The following is a 20,981-nucleotide window of genomic DNA, read 5'->3' on the forward strand; positions in this document are numbered from 1 at the left end:
TAGGCATGGTGAACCGTGAACATTGGGAGTTGTGCCCCTAATACCTGACACAATGCCCCACCACAGAAGTTACAAAATCATCATTAAATGATTTATGGTGGCAATAGAAATAAATAATTGAAACATCATGTCCATCTGCACAACCCACATTACAGTCACACATTCCCATAGTCCCTCAGATTATCAATATATTAGTGAGTGAAAGGAGGGACAGTAAAAGTAGGGCTCGGTTCCAGTTACCCATAGGTGAGATAAGGTGGTACAGTATGATATGATACTGGTGATAATATCAGTGTAGTGGCTACTGGACACTACAGAGAATTGGGACACATTTAAGGTTAGAGTCTGGTGCCGAGGGTGTGGTTCATCAAATCGACAGTGTCTAGGTCGACAATGTTTAGGTCGACCACTATAGGTAGACAGTCACTAGGTCGACATGGATGGAAGGTCGACAGGGTTGCTAGGTCGACAGGTCTAAAGGTCGACATGAGGATTTTTATTTATTTTTGTGTCGTTTTCTTCGTAGAGTGACCGGGATCCCAAATTAGTGCACCGCTTCGCTCGCCATGCTTCGGGCATGGTGCCTTCGCTTCGCTCGGCACACTTTACTGTTCCAATCGTAGTCCACGTGGATCGTTAAGTATGAAAAAATTCAAAAAAAGAAAAAAAAATGTGAAAAACTCATGTCGACCTTTAGACCTAGCACATGTCGACCTAGAAACCCTGTCGACCTTCCATCCATGTCGACCTAGTGACTGTCGACCTATAGTGGTCGACCTAGACACTGTCGATCTTCAGACCGGATCCCGGTGCCGAAGCACGTGATGTGTGCAGTGTATCACGGAGCAGACAGAGTAAGCAGTGCTGTGTGCATGGGCTGTCGTATGAGGATTGACAGGCCAGGTCTTCAAGCAGTGCTGCGTGCAGAACTCCTGACACTTCCCCACCAGCATAGCAGATGAGAGGGGGACTGTCCCCCAAGGGGGTAGCGCAAGGCCTGCTCATTGTCTGGAGGGCTACAGGAATTGCAGTTTGTTGAGGATTAGGAATTGGTTCAGGGACCTTCTCCTCTAGTAGCATAGGCCCTCATTCCGAGTTGTTCGCTCGCTGCTAATTTTAGCAGAATTGCTAATAGGCTAAAATCCAGCAGTTCTGCGCATGCGTATGCACAGCAGGGCGCACGCGCTAAGCAATTTTACACAAAACTATGCTATTTTACTCACGGGCGAATGAAGCTTTTCAATCGCTCTGCTGATCGTAGTGTGATTGACAGGAAGTGGGTGTTTCTGGGCGGAAACTGGCCGTTTTCAGGGAGTGTGCTAAAAAAACGCAGGCGTGCCAGGTAAAAACGCCGGAGTGGCTGGCCGAACGCAGGGCGTGATTGACATGTCAAACCAGGAACTAAACGGACTGAGGTGATCGCAATCTAGGAATAGGTCTGGAGCTACTCAGAAACTGCAAGGAAATTGCTTTCGTTAGCAAGGGGCGGCGGCTTAGCGTGTGCAATGCTGCTAAAAGCAGCTAGCGAGCGAACAACTCGGAATGAGGGCCATTGTTGGCTGTCTGCACTGGATAGCCAGTGAGAGTTGTGAGTGGAAGGACAGGGCAGGGTCTCCCACCAGCTATCTCCTTGACTTGCATCAGTGGATCTTAAGCACTAACTAATATATATATATATATATATATATATATATATATATATATATATATATATACACACACACACACTGGTGCACATTGGGCCTAATTCAGACCTGATCGCAGCAGCAAATTTGTTAGCAGTTGGGCAAAACCATGTGCACTGCGGGGGGGAAGATATAACATGTGCAGAGAGAGTTAGATTTGGGTGGGGTGTGTTCGAACTGAAATCTAATTGCAGTGTAAAAATAAAGCAGCCAGTATTTACCCTGCACAGAAACAATATAACCCACCTAAATCTAACTCTCTCTGCACATGTTATATCTGCCTCCCCTGCAGTGCACATGGTTTTGCCCATTAGTTAACAAATTTGCTGCTGCGATCAGGTCTGAATTAGGCCCCTAGGTAGGGACCCATGTCTGGGGCTCCAAAAGGTCAGGGTGTCCCACTCAGCCCAAAGGCCCATGCACCTCCTCCCACCTCTCTAACAAACGGTTTTATAAAGCCTCTCTGCGGCTCATATTTATTTACATCACAGAGGGAGGAGATGGCGCGGTTTTGTGTATGAGCTGCAACAACTGTAGGGTGGTAACAGTGATCAGAGCTGGTCAGTGTCTATGGTAAGTATATAACTACTTTTGTATTAGGCTACCTCACAACTGCAGGGTATCCTACTTGTACCGTGTGGACCCGCTGCCTCATTGAAATGCAGGTACCCTGGAGCATGTGTAGGGTGCACCCAGGCTTGCCATTACTGGGAAAATCTCAAACTGCGGCGAGAGATAAAGTACCAGCCAATAAGCTTCTAACTGCCATTCTAACTGTGTGAAAATTCAGTTAGGAGCCGATTGGTTGGTACTTTTTCCTCTCACTCCACTTTATTACTTTCAACGTTTTGATACATCTCCCCCTATTTGAGTAAATTGTGTGCGAAAGTCTCCAGGCCAGTAAGCGGTGGGCGACAGTCTCCAGGCCAGTAAGCGGTGGGCGACAGTCTCCAGGCCAGTAAGCGGTGGGCGACAGTCTCCAGGCCAGTAAGCGGTGGGCGACAGTATCCAGGCCAGTAAGCAGTGGGCGACAGTCTCCGTGAGACATTCCTGAGTCAGTCAGCATTTTGCCATTATAACTCAAGGAAACGAAACAGTGGAAAAAAGTGTGAGGTCTACAGAGCACAGAGTAAGACCTCGTGCTATGGGCATCTGGGCTTCATAGCAGTGCATGTCCTGCTATATTTTATCAAATTCCACAGAGTATGAGGGTAGGAACGAACAAAGGGAAAAATTATCACAAGAATGGTCTTTAATATTCTACAGCCAATTCAAACTGCTACTTGCAAAGAAAAGGTTTTTATTACAGGAAATACTCTGGGCAAATAAGCTTTTCACTTTTTACAGCTTTGGGTAAGTTTGCACAAAATAAACTGAAATGCTTTCTGTTTCTATAAGTCTCTGCTCCGACATGTTATCCGAGTGAATAAAGCCAGCGTTTGGTGCTTGCAAGTAATATATTTAGCATGCTAGCAAAAATACAGAGACATACTGTAGTGCAAGCTAAACATTAGCGGTAAGGTTGGAGAAGTCAGATTTGCAGACACACTCTGGTTTTCTGGATCTAAAATGTTGATTTCAATGATGAATTTAAAAAAAGGTATGCAATAAACCAAACTGTATCAAACCAAAAAATGTATAACATTACTGAAGAGAAAAAATAAAAATGTTCTCTAATTTTATTCCATAGTTTTATTAATGGAACCAATGGTGCTTAAGAAGTGGAGGTGGGTTAGAAGAATACACATTTACACACCAATTGAAAAAATAAAAACACAATACATATAATGTACAAATTTTTTTTTTTACCCTCTTCAAATTATAGCAGCACTTGTCTACAACTGTGACATCCATTACATTTGACAGTCTTCAACAAAATGGAAGATGGTCATGAGGTGCTTCTCTGGAGTTACATTCAACACAGAATACATCCATCTCTGGCATCTTTACTGCTTTAAACAGCCAAGATGTGCATTGCAGGTTTTCTGACAGTTAAGAATCATTTATTCAACAATATTAAATGTAAGTATAACCGCTGAAACAGGTCACATTTAATAAGCTGGAATATTACTGTGTAAAGGCGACAGAGTTTGTTATACTAAGCCTTGGAAGAGTGATAAAGTGGAGAGAGGAGAAAGTGCCAGCCAATCAGCTCCTAACTGCTATGTTTGACAAAATGACAGGAGCTGATTGGTTGGTAGTTTTTTTCTCTCTCCCCCCCCCCCCTCTCCAGGGCTTAGTACAAGTGGAGAGAGATAAAGTACCAATTAGTTCCTAACTGCTATGTTACAGGCTGTGTTTGAAAAATGACCATTAGGAGCTGATTGGTTGGTAGTTTATCTATCTCCAAGACTTCATACATCTGCCCGTAGACTTGCCTGTGCTGTGATTGAGACGCAGCATTTAATCACTCTGACGTGGGCACATACACATTTGAATATTAAACTAACGAATGTACAGTGTATCATCACTAGCTACTGTACACAGCATTTATTGGCAACGGTCCATGTAAATGCCATTATTTGCAATGCTGGTCTGACACTAGCCTAAGTAATCAGCAATACAGCAGGAATAATTTTGCACATAAACGAATAAACTTTAGATAAAGAGAATAAAAAATATAACACATCACATCAAAATAGAACACCCCCCTCCAAAACAAAAAAAAAGTAATAAAAAAAAAAAACCCTAAAAAATTATAATTATAATTTGTGACTCAAGACAATAGGACAGTATGATACAATGCTGTACTCTAGGGGGGGAGTTACCAAACAATACAGTCCTTTAAAATGGTAGGTTTTCCTACATTTTATTTAAAGGCACATTAAAATTAACCGCCGAGTCTCACAGTGTCTTATATGTGCTCTTGGGAGGCAAATAGTTCAATTCACTTGAGCCACAACAATTGGCTAGGCGGCCATGTGTAACTCATTTTTCTCTGCAGAATTTGTGGCTTTGTGATCTCCCAGTGCAGTAAACCACAGCATGGAGTGTTGAACACAGTATAAAGGCACATTCATTTTTCAATGGGTAGTCATCGGTTGTCACACGGGTTTGGTGGTCCGGTTATACATTAGGTGCTCCGTGTCTTCAATGGCGGCGAGGGCGGTGTTATTCACATTTGTTTGTCGCTTGCCTTTTTTCTTTTTCATATAGCAGTATCCGATTACAGCCAGCACAACCAGGATACAGATGCCCAAGAACACAGCAATGGCCACTTCAGCGGAGCCTGCATAAGACAAACACATAACAACGTGTAAATGGATATACTGTAACCGTACATCGCCATGAGCCACTGAATTACTACAATACAGTTCAGCCCTTCTCTTCATTGGACATTTTATGTTATGTTCTTCAATTTAAAAAAAAAAAAAAAAAGAAGTTATCAATTAGTAGTACAATGGATAGCACATTCACAGAGATTGCAGATTATTATGTAATCAAATACAAATATCTATTTGGGTTGGGTACTGGATCTCTACACTCAGTATGCCGATGATCAGAAAACCGACAGTGGCACCCCGACACTTTTTGAAAGGTAAGCTAACCCTACCCCTTACCCTAATCCTTCCTCCTCACATCCTAACCCTAATACTCCCTCCCCGCAGCCTAATCCTGACCCTCCCCCTAACCTAGTGTCTAACCCTAAACCCACCGCAACCTAACCCCAACCCTCCATCCCCGCAGCCTAACCCTAACCGCAATCTAACCCTAACCCTCCCATTAGCCTTAAGCCTAACCCTAATTACCCCCACCGTAGCATAACCCTCCCTCCCTGCAGCCTAACCCTAACCCTCCCATTAGCCTAAAGCCCAAACCCAACCCTCCCCGCAGCCTAACTCTAATCCTCTCCGCAGCCTAACCCTAACATTAGCCTAAAGCCTAACCCTGACCCTCCAATTAGCCTAAAGCCCAACCCCAACCCTCCCCGCAGCCTAACTCTAACCCTCCCATTAGCCTGAAGCCCAGCCCCAACCCTCCCCGCAGCCTAACCCTCCCCGCAGCCTAACCCTGACCCTCCCATTAGCCTAAAGCCTAACCCTGACCCTCCCATTAGCCTAAAGCCTAACCCTGACCCTCCCATTAGCCTAAAGCCTAACTCCGACCCTCCCCGCAGCCTAACTCTAACCCTCCCATTAGCCTAAAGATTAACCCTAATTACCCCCACCGTAGCATAACCCTCCCTCCCCACAGCCTAATCCTCCCTGACATACTTAAATTTGTCAATCTGACTGTCGGGATTCCGGCACGGGTGTTCTGACCGCCGACATCCTGAACGTCTGGATGCTAAACTACTTCCCATCTCATTTAATGGACATAGGAATCAACTGACAACATAGAACTGTGCTAATGAAATGTAACTATGTAACTATGTTAAGCAAGTCTCCCATAAACAGCCCCAGTCCACATTAAGCCAGGTAAGTCCCTGCTATCGGACAGTAAGTGTGCAGAAAAATCAGCTAATGGAGTAGAAGGCTAATTCAGAGATGTATGCAAACCGATGGTCAACATACATCTCCGATGCTAAATGAACTGTGCATGTGCAGATCGGGTCCAGTGCCATCGGACGCAGTGCCCCCGCAGTCTGAATGACTGTGGCTGTGGCCATTTGGGGGCAAACATGGCCAACATTACAGAAAATGTCCTTTACACACAGGCCACCCTGAGTAATGGCCGATGTCCAAAGTTGCATCTCCTTGTGCAGCAGAGGATCACAGAAACAGGCAGAAGGCGTCTAGGGGGGTAATTCAGAGTTGATCGCAGCAACAAATTTGTTAGCAGTTGGGCAAAACCATTTGCACTGCAGGGGGGGCAGATATAACATGTGCAGAGAGAGTTAGATTTGGGTGGGTTATGTTGTTTCTGTGCAGGGTAAATACTGGCTGCTTTATTTTTACACTGCAATTTAGATTTCAGTTTTAAACACACCACACCTAAATCTAAAAGGTGCATACACACCGAGCAATTTTCACCCATCTCTCTCTCTGCACATGTTATATCTGCCCCCCCTGCAGTGCACATGGTTTTGCCCGACTGCTAACAAATTTGTTGCTGCGATCAGATCTGAATTAGGCCCTATATACACAAGACACCTCGTGCAGAAGGCATTTATCGATGGTTAATGGTCACTAAAATTAGTCAATCTTTAATTTATTAAACTAAAACAAAGGTTACAGAGTTCAGTTGGCTGTCAAACAATGGGGGTAATTTAGAGTTGATCGCAGCAACAAATTTGTTAACAGTTGGGCAAAACCAGGTGCACTGCAGGGGGGGCAGATATAACATGTGTAGAGAGAGATAAGGCCTGTACACACTGGCCGATATATCGTCCATTCTATTGAACGGCCGATATATCGCGGGTCCCTCAGCCAGTGTGTACGGGCGATATGTCTGTGAACTCCATCGTTCACAGACATATCGCGTCAGCCCTGCGGCACAGCCGACGGCCAATATATCTACCAATATACTGGCGCATCGCTGTGTGTACGGGCGACCAGCCGACCGCCCGTACACATGCTGCGGCAGCCGGCGGTGATTGACAGCTGAACTGGGCGGGCGTATGTACATGACGTCAGTCCCCAATGGATCAGTCAGTGTGTATGCTCAACACATTGCCCGATCCGTCCATAGATATATCGGCCGATCAGTTGATCTGCAGATCTATCTATCAGTGTGTACCTACCTTTAGATTTGGGTGGGGTATTTTGTTTCTGTGCAGGGTAAATACTGGCTGCTTTATTTTTACACTGCAATTTAAATTTCAGTTTGAACACACCCCACCCAAATCTAACTCTCTCTGCACATGTTACATCTGGCCCCCCCCCCCCTCCCCCCTCCCCTGCACTGCACATGGTTTTGCCCAACTGCTAACAAATTTGCTGCTGCGATCAGGTCTGAATTACCCCCAATGTCATTATTATGAATGAGAAAGTTATTCTATTCACTGGTTGTATAAACAAATATACAACACACACTATAACTGGGTTCTATGTTTCAAAACTGGCAAAAGCATTTAAACTGCTTCCAATCACCCCACTGATACCAGTTCTACACTTGAATTCGGCAACGTTTCAGTGCATAAAAACGTTACATGCTTTTGATGGCTCCTTTCATGTGTTTAGCAAAGATTCAGAACTTGCCTTTATATGAAAAAGTTCAACTAGTTTGTTTTGTATGTAATTTACAAAGTTAGGAGATGTTGGAATACAATAAGACACGTATGCAAAGACAAGACAATGGGGGTCATTCCGAGTTGATCGCTAGCTGCCATTGTTCACAGCACAGCGATCAGGCTAAAAATCGGCATTACTGCGCATGCGTATGCCCCGCAATGCGCACGCGCGACGTACGGGTACAAAGCCCGTTGTGGTTGTGCACAGGTTCTAGCAAAGTTTTCAGTCGCACTGACGGCCGCAGGAAGATTGACAGGAAGGGGGCGTTTCTGGGTGTCAACTGACCGTTTTCAGGAAGTGTTTGCAAAAACGCAGGCGTGTCTGAAAAAACGCAGGCGTGGCTGGGCGGGTGTATGACGTCACATCCGGACACGAATAGTCTGAAGTGATCGCAAGCGCTGAGTAGGTTCAGAGCTACTCAGAAACTGCACAAACTGTTTTTGCAGAGCTCGACTGCACATGTGTTCTCACTTCTGCTAAGCTAAAATAATAATAATAATAATAATAATAATAATAATAATAATAATAATAATAATAATAATAATGGATTTAGAAATGACTATAGCTCACCTGAACTCTCCTGAGGGCTTGATTCTTCTGCATCTCTAAAGATATCTTTTTCTGTAAATAAAAGGTTTAAAGGTCATGATAGGTATGAGAGAGAGATAATATTAAATGCATAAATGCCTTTAGAACTAAACTGAATATTTTAAAGTTCATACCCCCCCCCTAAAAAAAAAAAAAAACACTCAAAAATATTAAGATAAACTCACCTGAAATCCCTTCACAAAACTCTGTACAATGTGTTTCCTCAGCAAAGTTATTCAAGTTCCCAGCGCAGCCCCCATAAGTAAAGAATGTGCACTTCATTAATAAAGGATCATAGTACCACCGACGAAAGTGGGCACGGCAAGGACCGGTATCTGGCAATTCCACGCATCGGGCTAAAAGAGAAGAAAAAGCCATTTTAAACTTCTATCAGTACAATGGAAGAGTCCGATGGGCAGTGAGTCAAAAGTAAACACCTAACAACTCCCTCCACCACAAAACAAGGTATTCCTGAAAAGGACACCTAGAATTGAGAGTTTGTAAATCCCTCCAACCCACTAACAAATGGAGCTACATCCCACAGATTATGGTCCTGAACTAGAGATGGGCGCAGATGCGACTGTGTCCTTTGGTGGTCACCCATCTGTACAGCGGTGCATATGACTGTGCAAGGCAAGAGACACCCACTTTGAGCATCTGTCGGGGACATAGGGGGTCATTCCAAGTTGAGCGCTCGCTAGCAACTTTTTGCAGCGCTGTGATCAGGTTAAAACTCGGCAAAACTGCGCACGCGTATGCACCGCAATGCGCAGGCGCGTCGTACGCGTACAAAGAGAATTGGTGCTGGGCGATGGATTTAACGAAGCATCCATTCGCACAGTCGATCGCAAAGTGATTGACAGAAAGAGGGTGTTTATGGGTGTCAACTGACCGTTTTCTCTGAGTGTTTGGGAAAGCGCAGGTGTGTTCAAGCGTTTGCAGGGCGGGTGTCTGACGTCAATTCCGGGTCCAAAAAGACTGGAGTGATCGCAGCAGCTGAGTAAGTCCAGAGCTACTCAGAAACTGCACAAAATGTTTTTGTACCGTTCGGCTGCAAAGGCGTTCGCACACATGCAAAGCGAAAATACACTCCCCTATAGTCGGCGACTATCTGATCGCAGCACAGCAAAAAGTTGCTAGCGAACGATCAACTCGGAATGACCCCCATAATGTAGTGTGGTGCTTCCATCGGGTTAACGCTAGCGATCAGCAGAGCAGAGTGTCCCCAGCTTGACCTCCTGTTAGCCTCTTCACAGCCCCATGCACACTGTGATAGAAATAGCTCAGTGTGTACGGGCTTCTACAGGATTGGGAGCTCGGCCCTAACAAATATTAAACAGCACATAAGATGCAACCTCCCCATCCTGGTCGTTGCAGGAGCGTTATAAGCAGTTTAGCGGATAATGCTCCTGCTACAGTACAACACCTATACAATCGTCGGTCCATTCCCCGGATATTGGGTGACCATGCCATGGATCGTATAGGTGTGTGCCCTGCTTTAGTCTGCACCTGCATGTCCAAGTAATTCCGTGCCGATCTACTACTAAGGAGTATTAGGTGGTGTGCATAGAATCCCCAAAGGGTTCCTACTCTCTGCCAAACTAGGAAGAATCTAGACCAAAAGTTTTCCTTTGTATTTTGTAGGATGAATGGCAGCCCGTTATCAAGGCGTGCTTCTCCACGCCGGCATGGCTAACTGAACTCTACTAAATATTTGCCAATTTAAGTGTAATTATACGAGGGGTGTGCAATAAGTTTCTGGATGCACAAAAAGTATATTTACAAACAAAGTGAACATTATATTTTTCAAAGTATTTGCCAGAGGAGTCTATGCAGTTGGTGAAGCAGCTGGACCAGTCCGAAGCACGAATGTAGCAGCTATGTCTTATACATGGTGGATGAAGGTCTCCAGTGCAGCTTTCGGTGACTCAAAATGAGTCCTACACATCTTGCGCCTGATTTGTAGAACAAGAAGACGAGGCAGGGGGCCATGTCTGAACTGTATGGTGGATGACCAATCTCTTGGATGCATTCATGGGCCAGAAAATCCACCACTTTCCTGGACTTTTGGGAAGTTGCATTGTGATTGAGATGTGCACCAGGAGCACGTGTGGCAGTCATTTGCTGACGTACCAGTCCCCAATGACGGTGCACTGCTGCACAAATGGTATGGTAGCTACATGACCAGTCTTGGCCACAAAAAACAGCCAACATCTGTTTGGTCACTCTGCGCTCAAGAGGGCAATTCTGTGGTGGCGAGCCTCCAACCGGGGTCCACTGGCTGACTGTTGTTTGGTCTCAGGGTTGAAACGGTAGATCCAGGATTTATTGCCACTGATTATCTACCAGACAGAGTTTAAGCGACTGCCATCGAACCTGGGCAGCATGTTGTGTCACCAAGTTTCCTTCTGCTCTCAAGTCAGTTGATGGGGTACCTAGTGTGCAGAAACCTTGCTCAAGCCAAGCTTTTCATGGAGTATCAAGTGGATGGATCACGATAAGATCTCTCTCCTTCTCTAACTGGGTCACAGTCACCCTGGTGTCCACCTCAACTGTGGCCCACACGGCAGCAATGTCATCCTCGGTGATGGCAGACACACGTCAGTTGCAGCGCTCCTAGGGCCTAATTCAGACCTGATCATAGATGTGCTAAATTTAGCACATCTACGATCAGTCACACAGACATGCGGGGGGCCGCCCAGCACAGGGCTAGTCCGCCCCGCATGTCAGGCCCGACCCCCCCACACACGTACAAAAGCATTGCGCAGCGGCGATACTTTTGTACTTGAAGAGTAGCTCCCTACCAGCCCAGCTCCTGCGCAGACCACTCTTATGGGGAATTTTACGAAGAATCAATTTTGGTGAGATCACAAATCACCAGTACAAAAACTGCGCATTACTAACAAACATTTTCACTTGCGTCTTTAGCTTTCAATAATTTATTAAGACGCATTACGGGCCGGGTGTGTCGATTTAGCTGCTTTCATATGGGAGGTCGCTTTATAAGTCACATTTGAATGCGCTATATTTCGCAGTAGAATGCCTCACAAGTCGTTTGTCAGCACAATCCAACTCACGCCTCAAAGTGCTCCACAAATCGCCGTAAAGCGACAAAATCCCCAGTCAGTCAGCTGGTGTAGGACACATGAAATCAGTGCCTACATGCAGGCTACAGCAAACCCTGCCTTAGCCATGGCTAAAAGCAGAAAGTGAGGGCTGCAGGTAACTTGTTGGCTTTTATTAGCAGGCTGATTGATTTAATCCTAATTATAATGGTTTGCACCCGTTGCTTTTTATAAGTGGTGCACTGAGGTGCGTTTTTTGTGCAATGTTAGTAGGGCTTTGGTTGGTTTACACATGTCAACACGCTCAAAAAAACAACAAAAGCATTGATTTCATGCATTGAGGTGCAATTTTGTAGTGATTTGGTATGAACTGGACAGATTTTGCAAAGACTATTCTTGGCAAATGTGCGAATTCTACTGATACCAATATTATTTGGAAAAGATTTGAATCAGCGGCAGTTTGCAGCAATTTGGAGTTCGAAGTCGCAATTGACATGCAACTTCAATGCAAATTAATCCTTAGTAAATTTGCGATAAGCAAAATTGCAGCTTATTTGCAAAGAAAAAAAAAAAAAAGGTACATAAACCACATTCGACCTTTAGTAAATTTCCCCCTTGTAGTGGTAGAAGATCAGAGCTCTCCAAGTGGCCTCTGTTGAGCTCCACAACGAGTTAGTGAAGGAAGTGAACATGCGGACTTCTTCGGTGTGGTTACTGTATATATGGTTCTCTGACTTGACATTTCGCAAGAACTTTAATCAGAGTCAGTTACACAACCAGACTGTCAGATTGTGTCTACTCTACCTACTGTGTGCACTGCACATCCGGAAACCTACTGCACACCCTCACAATTACAATTAACTCGCTTATGGAGGGTACTCAGGGAGCGATATTCTAAGCAATCTGACTAGATTGCTTAGAATTTGAGCATTATCGCTCCGTGTGTACCCCCTACAGCAATAGCGATGCGCAGCCCAGCTATTAACTGTTCTAGAGGTCAGTACATTATCTGCACAATGGGGGTAATTCCAAGTTGATCGCAGCAGGATTTTTGATAGCAACTGGGCAAAACCATGTGCACTTCAGGGGGGGCAGATATAACATGTGCAGAGAGAGTTAGATTTGGGTGTGGTGTGTTCAATCTGCAATCTAATTTGCAGTGTAAAAATAAAGCAGCCAGTATTTACCCTGCACAGAAACAATATAACCCACCCAAATCTAACTCTTTCTGCACATGTTATATCTGCCCCCCCCTGCAGTGCACATGGTTTTGCCCAGTTGCTATCAAAAATCCTGCTGCGATCAACTTGGAATTACCCCCAATATACTGTAGCTGTGTGTTGTTTTTTTAACAGTGCATTTGCAGCCTTAGGCTAAAAAACGAGTTTCTCTTACTTGTCTGTTTTATCATATATGTAACATTTCTTGAGGCAATAGGAGAGAACTAGGGTAAAAGAAAGAGGATGGGTAGCGCCTAGGAAAAACAGGTTAGTTAAAGAGTCACTATTTTTAAAGATCTGTCCAATTGTAAATTTATGGTGGTATAAAGCGAACATATTACTGCTGAAGCCGGCCGTCTCCTCTACTCGTATATAGATTCATTTGCTGCTTTAATGTGGCTTCTCTGCAAATATTCTGTTGGTTGAGATCAGTATAGGGTTTTTTATGTGATGAAATAATATGGCTGATTAGAGCTTTCAAGTTTCAACACACACTTTTACCCCCAGAAGCAGCTTTCTTTCTACTGTATAGTGTCAGCAAAGGCCCTGCAACAGCACAACAGCCAATATTTTAAATAGGAGATTTGGAGAGAGAATTGACTGCATAGGAAAGGAATGAGTTAAACATCTTGTGAGGGGTGGACCCAGTTGTGAGGAAGTACAGCCCTTAGGAAAAGGGGAGGGTTAATATATATAGGACAGGCTAGGCCATTTTGTGGTCTCTTTGCTGGTGAATTTGCCTTCCCGCCCTATCGGTAGAGGTTTTGGCACGGAGTGCATTGGCGTTTAATTGTTTGGCTGGATTCATCGTTGGCTATTTATCGGCGGAAAAGAACGGCAGTTTGTAGTTGTATTGTTTAGAGGTAGTAATTTTCAGAGTTATATGGTTTAGGTGCACTCACCTCCATCGACTTATTGGCCGCTCGACCACCCATCCGGGAGGCAGCGGCAGGGCACCCGTCAGCGGTGGGAAGTCATTGTGGGGGTTGAGTTGACACCTATTACCGATCGTGATAGTGTGTAGGATGTTTGGTGATTTTACCATTTTAAGGTTAGCGGTAGTTTAATAGAGCCGTTCTTTTTTCTGCCACCATTATGCCGGCTGATTCGGCATATTAACAAAGTTTTCAATTACAGGTTTGCTATGGTTAGGGTCAAATTAATAGCTAGCAATTTTTCTGCCAAAATCAAGTCTCCGTGTCTTTATTTCCTGGTTTTAGAGTTAACAAAGGGTTACTTTAAATGAAAGGGGTCCACCAAATATCACTAGGATGTTTAGGAGTGTCATGTAAGTTAGGAGTGAATCCAGCTCAGCTCTATGGTGGGTGGACTCCGATTTGGCAGGGAGCTTATCGTAGATTAACTCTAAATTGCAGGGTAAAAATAAAGATGTCCAGTATTCACTCTAATGAGGAACTTGATCTTTTTAGTGTGGGGGATGCTGTTGGCCATGTGACCAGCGCCGGAATCTCAACACCACTCGGTATCCCAGCGCCGGAAAACGACTGCCGACATCCCGAAGGTGAGTATCGGGGTGACTGTTAGGGTTAGGGCCCGGGAGGGGCGGTTTAGGGTTAGGCACTAGAGGGGCATTAGCCCTAGCCCACCCCTTCCTGAGTCTTAGCCCTAGCAGCCGTCCCTGGCGTCTTATCCCTAGCCGCCACCCCAGGGGGGTTAGGGGAGGGGACGGGTAAAATAATTACCCTGTCCCCTGTCATGTGTCCACTGGTATATTGTATCACACCATAGTGGGGTGCTACTAATTCTGTAGTCTCTTGCGGTAATGGCATGCTTATACCTTTACTGTTTGGAACATCCAGTTCCTGCAACTTCGTAAATCCTTTATCATCTAAAAAAAAAACCAGGAAAGCATATAGTGAGTATGCAAATGGACAATTTAAATGGTATCACACAAAAGCAATGCATTCACCATATACATTATAGATAGATACTCCAAACTGTAATCTTTATGCTTTAGAAACAAGAAATATTAGTTCAAATTGTTGCAACATGCGTTACACTGACCAAGTGCACCAAAGTCTTCTCCATCTGGTCAGTCCTATTCTAACACTCAGAACATGGCAATTGCTATCACATCAGTGTTACACATCAAAAATGTGCTTTCAGGCTCACCTGCACACAGGGATTTGAAAGGTAAGACCTCCACCAAGAATTACGGTTATAAAACAAAACACCCAGGAGACCACCTGACACAAGCTAGATTATAATTAACACTGAGGTGCATGAGAAGATGTGATCACAAAAAGATTAATGAAAATAGTTAATTCAATTAAAAAAAAAAAAGTCTTTATCCATAGAAACAATTTAGGGCCTAATTCAGACCTGACCGCAGCAGCAAAATCTTTCTCTAATGGGCAAAACCACATGCACTGCAGGTGGGGCAGATATAACATGTGCAGAGAGTTAGATTCGGGTGGGTTATATTGTTTCTGTGCAGTGTGAATATTGGCTGCTTTATTTTTACACTGCAATTTAGATTTCAGTTTGAACACACCCCACCCAAATCTAAAAGGTGCATACATAATGAGCGATTTTCACCCCAGCCCAGCGATGTTCACGGGGGTGAACCCATACTTGCCTACCCTCCTGGAATGGCCGTGAGGCTCCCGAAAATCGTGTGGCCCTCCCGCCCCCCGGAAAGGTGGAAAGTGGTTCACTCGGTTTGTAAAACAATCCGATGGATGTTGGCGGCCAGCAATGATGCGTGAGCGCGCGTCGGCGCTCATCGCCCGCCCATACACACTGGCCGAGTTTGAGCTCAAAATGCCAAAAGTGAGCTACTTTGAGCTCAAAATCGCCCAGTGTTTACTCTCTGCACATGTTATATCTGCCCCACCTGCAGTGCACATGGTTTTGCCCATTAGAGAAAAAAATTATTTGCTGCTGTGATCAGGTCTGAATTAGGCCCTATGTCTGCTTACAGTTCTCAGTTATTATTCATCTCTACCACAGAGAAAACAGTAATCCTCATCCACAGTGAGGTGGTAACAGCCTACATGTACAAGAGAGAAGAGAGTAAGGAGCAGAACACTCACATGTATCACAGAAAGACTCGTCAGAGTGGTCACTACAGTCCGGAGTATTATCACATTCAAGACCAGCTTGTATGCAGCATCCGTCGGAGCACTGGAACTGTGTACGGAGACAGTGCCCATCACACACTATTAGGCAAACAAACCGGGTAAGTATAGGATCATAAAACAGATGTTACACACACACTCCAAACAAGGTGTAGTACATTTTATTATTTAGGACTGTAAACAATTACATATAATCTGTATGAAGGGGCTATACCCTGTAGAATAAAGGTTACAGCAGGAGGGGGATGGAAGGGACACATATTGAAAGAAAATAGTCACTGTGTGAAACTGTAACTTGTACTGTGTGGGAATGCCCACCCCCATATAGAAAATATGGGGTCATCATAAAAATCTCCCCATCAGAGTGTTTCAACGCAAGGGGGTATATTTACTTAACATCGATTTTGGCTGATATTATGGAAGGTTTTGTAATTTTTCAGTCGAATGTACATATCAGAGATATATTTAGGTAAAATCCATCATAAATTCAACCAGAAGGGGGCGGTGGGGAATACATTTTTTAAAATCAAAATTCGACTCCCAATCAAAAATCAAACATTGGAAAAACATGGATGTTTTTTCAATTAAAAAAAGCACTTTAAATAGGAAATTTACTAAAGATCGGTTTTAAAAATTTGCGGAAAAAACAAAAACCCAACAACAAACTGACCAAAACTATCCACTAATCAAGGAACAGGAGTTTTTCACTTCTAGAACACATTCTATTGGTTAAACCTTCATTATGATGCCTATAAAAATAAATAAAAAATAAGCGGCTCCGTTTAGCTGAAAACCGGACACACCCGAACTTTGGGTATTGAGCCGAACAGAGACCCAATCCAGGTTACTATGGGATTCTGAGTAGAACAAAGAGCCGCCCCGGGTCATCATACAAAGTTCCGATTCCAGATCTAAAGACTGAATCTTGCAAGTTTAGGATTGCATGTAAAATTCCTCCCTCATGATTGCAGGCGCCATTTCACACTGGAAATGACTGGAAATTAATGGTATTGATGTTAATAATACTGAAGGAACAAAAGCAGGTCCAAGTTACAATGATTTTAAAGTTTTAGCTGGTTTTATCAATTTTTAAAGATATCAGATCCAAAACCAAAATACGTAAGTGTCTGCACACATTTTTAATAAAAAGGGACCCAACCGTGTGGCTCTGTAGGAATTATGGGCCTCATTCAGAGATGGATGCAGTGCACATTGTCACTGCATCATTGGATGCAGCAGCGATGTACTCTGCAACACACACCTGCTTTCAAGAACGCAGTCCATCTCCACCCACTCAGTGCCCCTTGGCGGCCATAGCCTGTCAATCAGACTGTGGCTCAGGTTGCACTGGGTGCAATGACGCAGGAACCCCTCTGCAAAGGCGCCCCATGATTGGAGATGCACGTAAACCATTACAGCTCTGAAGGAGGCCCTATGGCAATTCAGCAATGTTGGGTGCTTTCCTGCGGAATGCAAACCACCACCCGACGAGTCCCAGGAGGCAGAATCAGAGGAGTCACAGCAGCTTCTTGCATGTGATATGTTTTGTCCAATAGAAAGTCAGTAGAAAGTGGTAGCTGTTTTTTTTGTTTTTTTGTTTTTTTTTAGGTCTAGTTGCAGTCGATTTTGAATGAAACGGACAAAACCCAACTGACTTTACACTACTAACAAATCGATGAATATCGACGTTGATTTTAACATTTATTTTAAAATCGACTTTTCGTAAATATGCAATATAGGAGTCTATGGGCCTAATTCAAAGGTGATCACAGCAGCAAATTTGTTAGCAGTTGGGCAAAACCATATGCACTACAGGGGAGGGGGGGGGGGGGCAGATGTAACATGTGCAGAGAGATTAGATTTGGGTGGGGTGTGTTCAAACTGAAAATCTACACTGCAGTGTAAAAATAAAGCAGCCAGTATTTACCCTGCACTGAAACAATATAACCCACCCAAATCTAACTCTCTCTGCAAATGTTATATTTGCCCCCCCCCCCCCCCCGTAGTGCACATGGTTTTGCCCAACTGTTAACAAATTTGCTGCTGCGATCAAATCTGGATTACCCGCCATGTACTAAGCGTTGGAGAGAATGGACGGAGATAAAGTACCAGCCACTCAGCTCCTAACTGCCATGTTACAGGCTGGGATTGAAACATGACAGTAAAGAGCGGATTGGTTGGTACTTAGAGGGTCATTCAGAGTTGATCGCTAGCTGCCGTTGTTCACAGCGCAGCGATCAGGCTAAAAATCTGCATTTCTGCGCATGCGTATGCACGGCAATGCGCGACATACGGGTACAAAGGCATTTGTTGTTTTGCACAGGTTCTAGCGAAGTATTCAGTCGCACTGACGGCTGCAAGAAGATTGAGAGGAATCGGGCGTTTCTGGGTGTCAACTGACCGTTTTCAGGGAGTGTCTGCAAAAAAAACAAACGCAGGCGTGGCTGGGCGTTCAATGGGCGGGTGTATGACGTCAAATCCGGACACGAATAGGCTGAAGTGACCGCAAGCGCTGAGTATGTTCAGAGCTACTCAGAAACTGCACAAACTGTTTTTGTAGAGCTCGGCTGCACATGCGTTCGCACTTCTTCTAAGTTAAAATACACTCCCCGGTGGGCGGCGGCATAGCGGTTGCACGGCTGCTAAAACTAGCTAGCGACCGATCAACTCGGAATGACCCCCATAATCTCCTCCACTTTATCTCTCTTCAAGGCTTAGACACTGAAACACAACGTTGTGATAAATCGATTAAAAAGAAAAAAAAATTTATCTAAAAATCGATTAGTTATATACCCCAGGTTTAATTAATATGCCTATTAAATACTCAGTAAATGGATAAGGACATTAACAAAAAAGAAATAAAAAATACTATACCTGGCTGCAGTCTCCTCCCCTTATTGGAATGATCTAGAAAAGAGGAAATAAACCATATGACAGATATTCTCCCATTATATGAACATCAACCCCATTGTGCCTGCTCACTGATGCATCTGTCTCCACTGGTATGGAGACTTACTTCTACCCCATGCTGGAGCAGAATCGGTTTTCCCTCGGCGTACATACACAGCTCAGAACAAGATGCAACTTTGGCTACTTGCCACCGAGAGTCCAACAAAACCGTTCTGTTCCATGGTAATGCTCAGTTCACACCAAGTAACACCCATTTCACATATAGCAGGAATCCCAAATAGGTTTACCATCCCAGCGCCGGAATCACGACAGCCGGGATGCCGAACAAGACCATACCGGGCCGCTGGAGAGGTAAGCCCCACGTGGGGGGAGGTTAGGTTTAGGCCGCGAGGGAAGGGGTAGGTTTGGCCTGTGGGGAGGGGGTTAGGCACCGGTGTTAGGCTGCAGGGTGAGGGGGGGAATTGGGGTTAGGTGTAGGCTGTGGGAGGATGGGATAGGGGGGGCTAGGTATGTATACTTGCCTTCTCCTGTCAGGATTCCCAACATCGAGATGCCATAGCTGGTATTCTTACAGTCAGCATCCCGAACGGTGGCAAATCAAACCCAACCCACACACAAAGGCTACTTCCCCCAGTTATAATAGGCTCAAACACTAAATGATAGAAGCCACTGATAATACGTTCAACACAAAACAGAAGAGACATTAAGTCACACATTTAGAAAGAAAATTGAAGCCCCATAAGAATTAGGGCGGTAATTCAGATCTGATCACAGCAGCAAATTTGTTAGCCAATGGGAAAAACCATGTGCACTGCAGGGGTGGGCAGATGTAACATGTGCAGAGAGAGTTAGATTTGGGTGGGTTATATTGTTTCTGCGCAGGGTAAATACTGGCTGCTTTATTTTTACACTGCAATTTAGATTTCAGTTTGAACACACCCCACCCAAATCTAACTCTCTCTGCACATGTTATATCTGCCCCCCCCCCCTGCACTGCACATGGTTTTGCCCATTAGCTAACAAATTTGCTGCTGCGATCAGATCTGAATTAGGCCCTAGGTCCTCACGTCTGCATCTGCAGTGCAAGCACTCGTCACACCTATCATACACAGCGTGCCCCTAGCTACAGGACAGAAGAGGCCCGGGAATGGGAGTAAGTGTAATGGGACCGGAGTGGGCTGAGCAGCCGAGGTGACCCAGTGTCCATTAATTTGCTAGAACAGTCATAAGTGGGTACATGAAGCTGGCAGCTAGTCCAGTTTCCTTAAAAGACAAATGTGTTCTTTAATTTAATTTTGTTCACATAAAAAAAAAAAAAATATCTGTAAACTAACCAGATAAATTAACGCAGGTTTGCCTACAATCCTCTTTTCTGACGTAGTTGTTCTTGTTTGGGTTGCACCCGCCATATGTAAACTCCTCACAATCATTCACATCTGGATTATACCACCATCGCCGGAAGGAGCCACGGCATCGACCAACTTTTGGAGGAGCAAGACAGAACTCTGAAAACAGAAATGGGGGAGTTGAGGGACTGGATAGAGTTAGAAAGATCACACACACACACACACACACCTAATCCAGAATGTCCCACAACTAGATTCTGCAGCAGACAGGTTGCAGCAATAACAGAAAGTGGTACTTCTCTTTTTTGTACATGTTGTGTAATACACCACTCACCCTCAGTTTGCTCCACAGTCAGCACAGTGACGGTGACAGTGGCCGTACTCTGTTGATCTGCAGTGTCAGTAATTATCAGCTGGAAAACGTACTCTCCTACCATGAGGTCAGACACCTTTAGGAATGCAGGCTGCTCCAAGTCTTGCTGCAGATAAAACACACTTCACATGAACACTAGACAGAAACTTCACTGTAAAGCTCAACAATAATCACTCCCACAAACACAGCCACAGAACAGACGTATCCTGTAACCACTATCCTTTCTGTGCAACATGGAGCAAGTTGCTTAGGTACATGACATAAGTTTGTTGGTGCAAAGGAACTAGTATAAAGTTACAGATAAAACATACCTCTCAACCATCCCGATTTTGGTGGAACAGTCCCGTTTTTCACGGACTGTCCCGCTGTCCCAACCGCGGTTCGCAGTGTCCCATGGTGAGGGGGGTGCATTGGAGACCCTCTCTTAAGCCGCCTGGTGGCAGCAGTGAGGATCGATAGGGATAGGCAGCCGTGGAGGCACGTGGAACTGCGGTTGTATTCTTTCTATTGAGCCGGCCTG

At 44.7% G+C, this 20,981-nt stretch overlaps 1 protein-coding gene across 2 annotated transcripts in view; it reads right to left on the reverse strand.

Annotated features, from left to right (window-relative positions):
• Positions 1-2,968: 2,968 nt before the first annotated feature.
• SPINT1 (serine peptidase inhibitor, Kunitz type 1) overlaps positions 2,969-20,981 on the reverse strand; it is a 95,921-nt gene continuing 77,908 nt past the window's right edge. For both annotated transcript variants that reach the window (XM_063947361.1, XM_063947360.1), the window contains exons 4-11: positions 20,423-20,567; positions 20,077-20,247; positions 18,707-18,739; positions 15,788-15,913; positions 14,530-14,580; positions 8,632-8,802; positions 8,429-8,479; positions 2,969-4,914 (exon numbers count right to left, since the gene is read on the reverse strand). In XM_063947361.1, coding sequence (XP_063803431.1) covers positions 4,730-4,914; positions 8,429-8,479; positions 8,632-8,802; positions 14,530-14,580; positions 15,788-15,913; positions 18,707-18,739; positions 20,077-20,247; positions 20,423-20,567 — 933 coding nt within the window. In that variant the 3' untranslated portion in view covers positions 2,969-4,729. The remainder of the gene's footprint in view (positions 4,915-8,428; positions 8,480-8,631; positions 8,803-14,529; positions 14,581-15,787; positions 15,914-18,706; positions 18,740-20,076; positions 20,248-20,422; positions 20,568-20,981) is intronic.

Source organism: Pseudophryne corroboree, chromosome 12, assembly GCF_028390025.1.
Source record: "Pseudophryne corroboree isolate aPseCor3 chromosome 12, aPseCor3.hap2, whole genome shotgun sequence".
In the NCBI taxonomy this organism is placed as follows: domain Eukaryota; kingdom Metazoa; phylum Chordata; class Amphibia; order Anura; family Myobatrachidae; genus Pseudophryne; species Pseudophryne corroboree.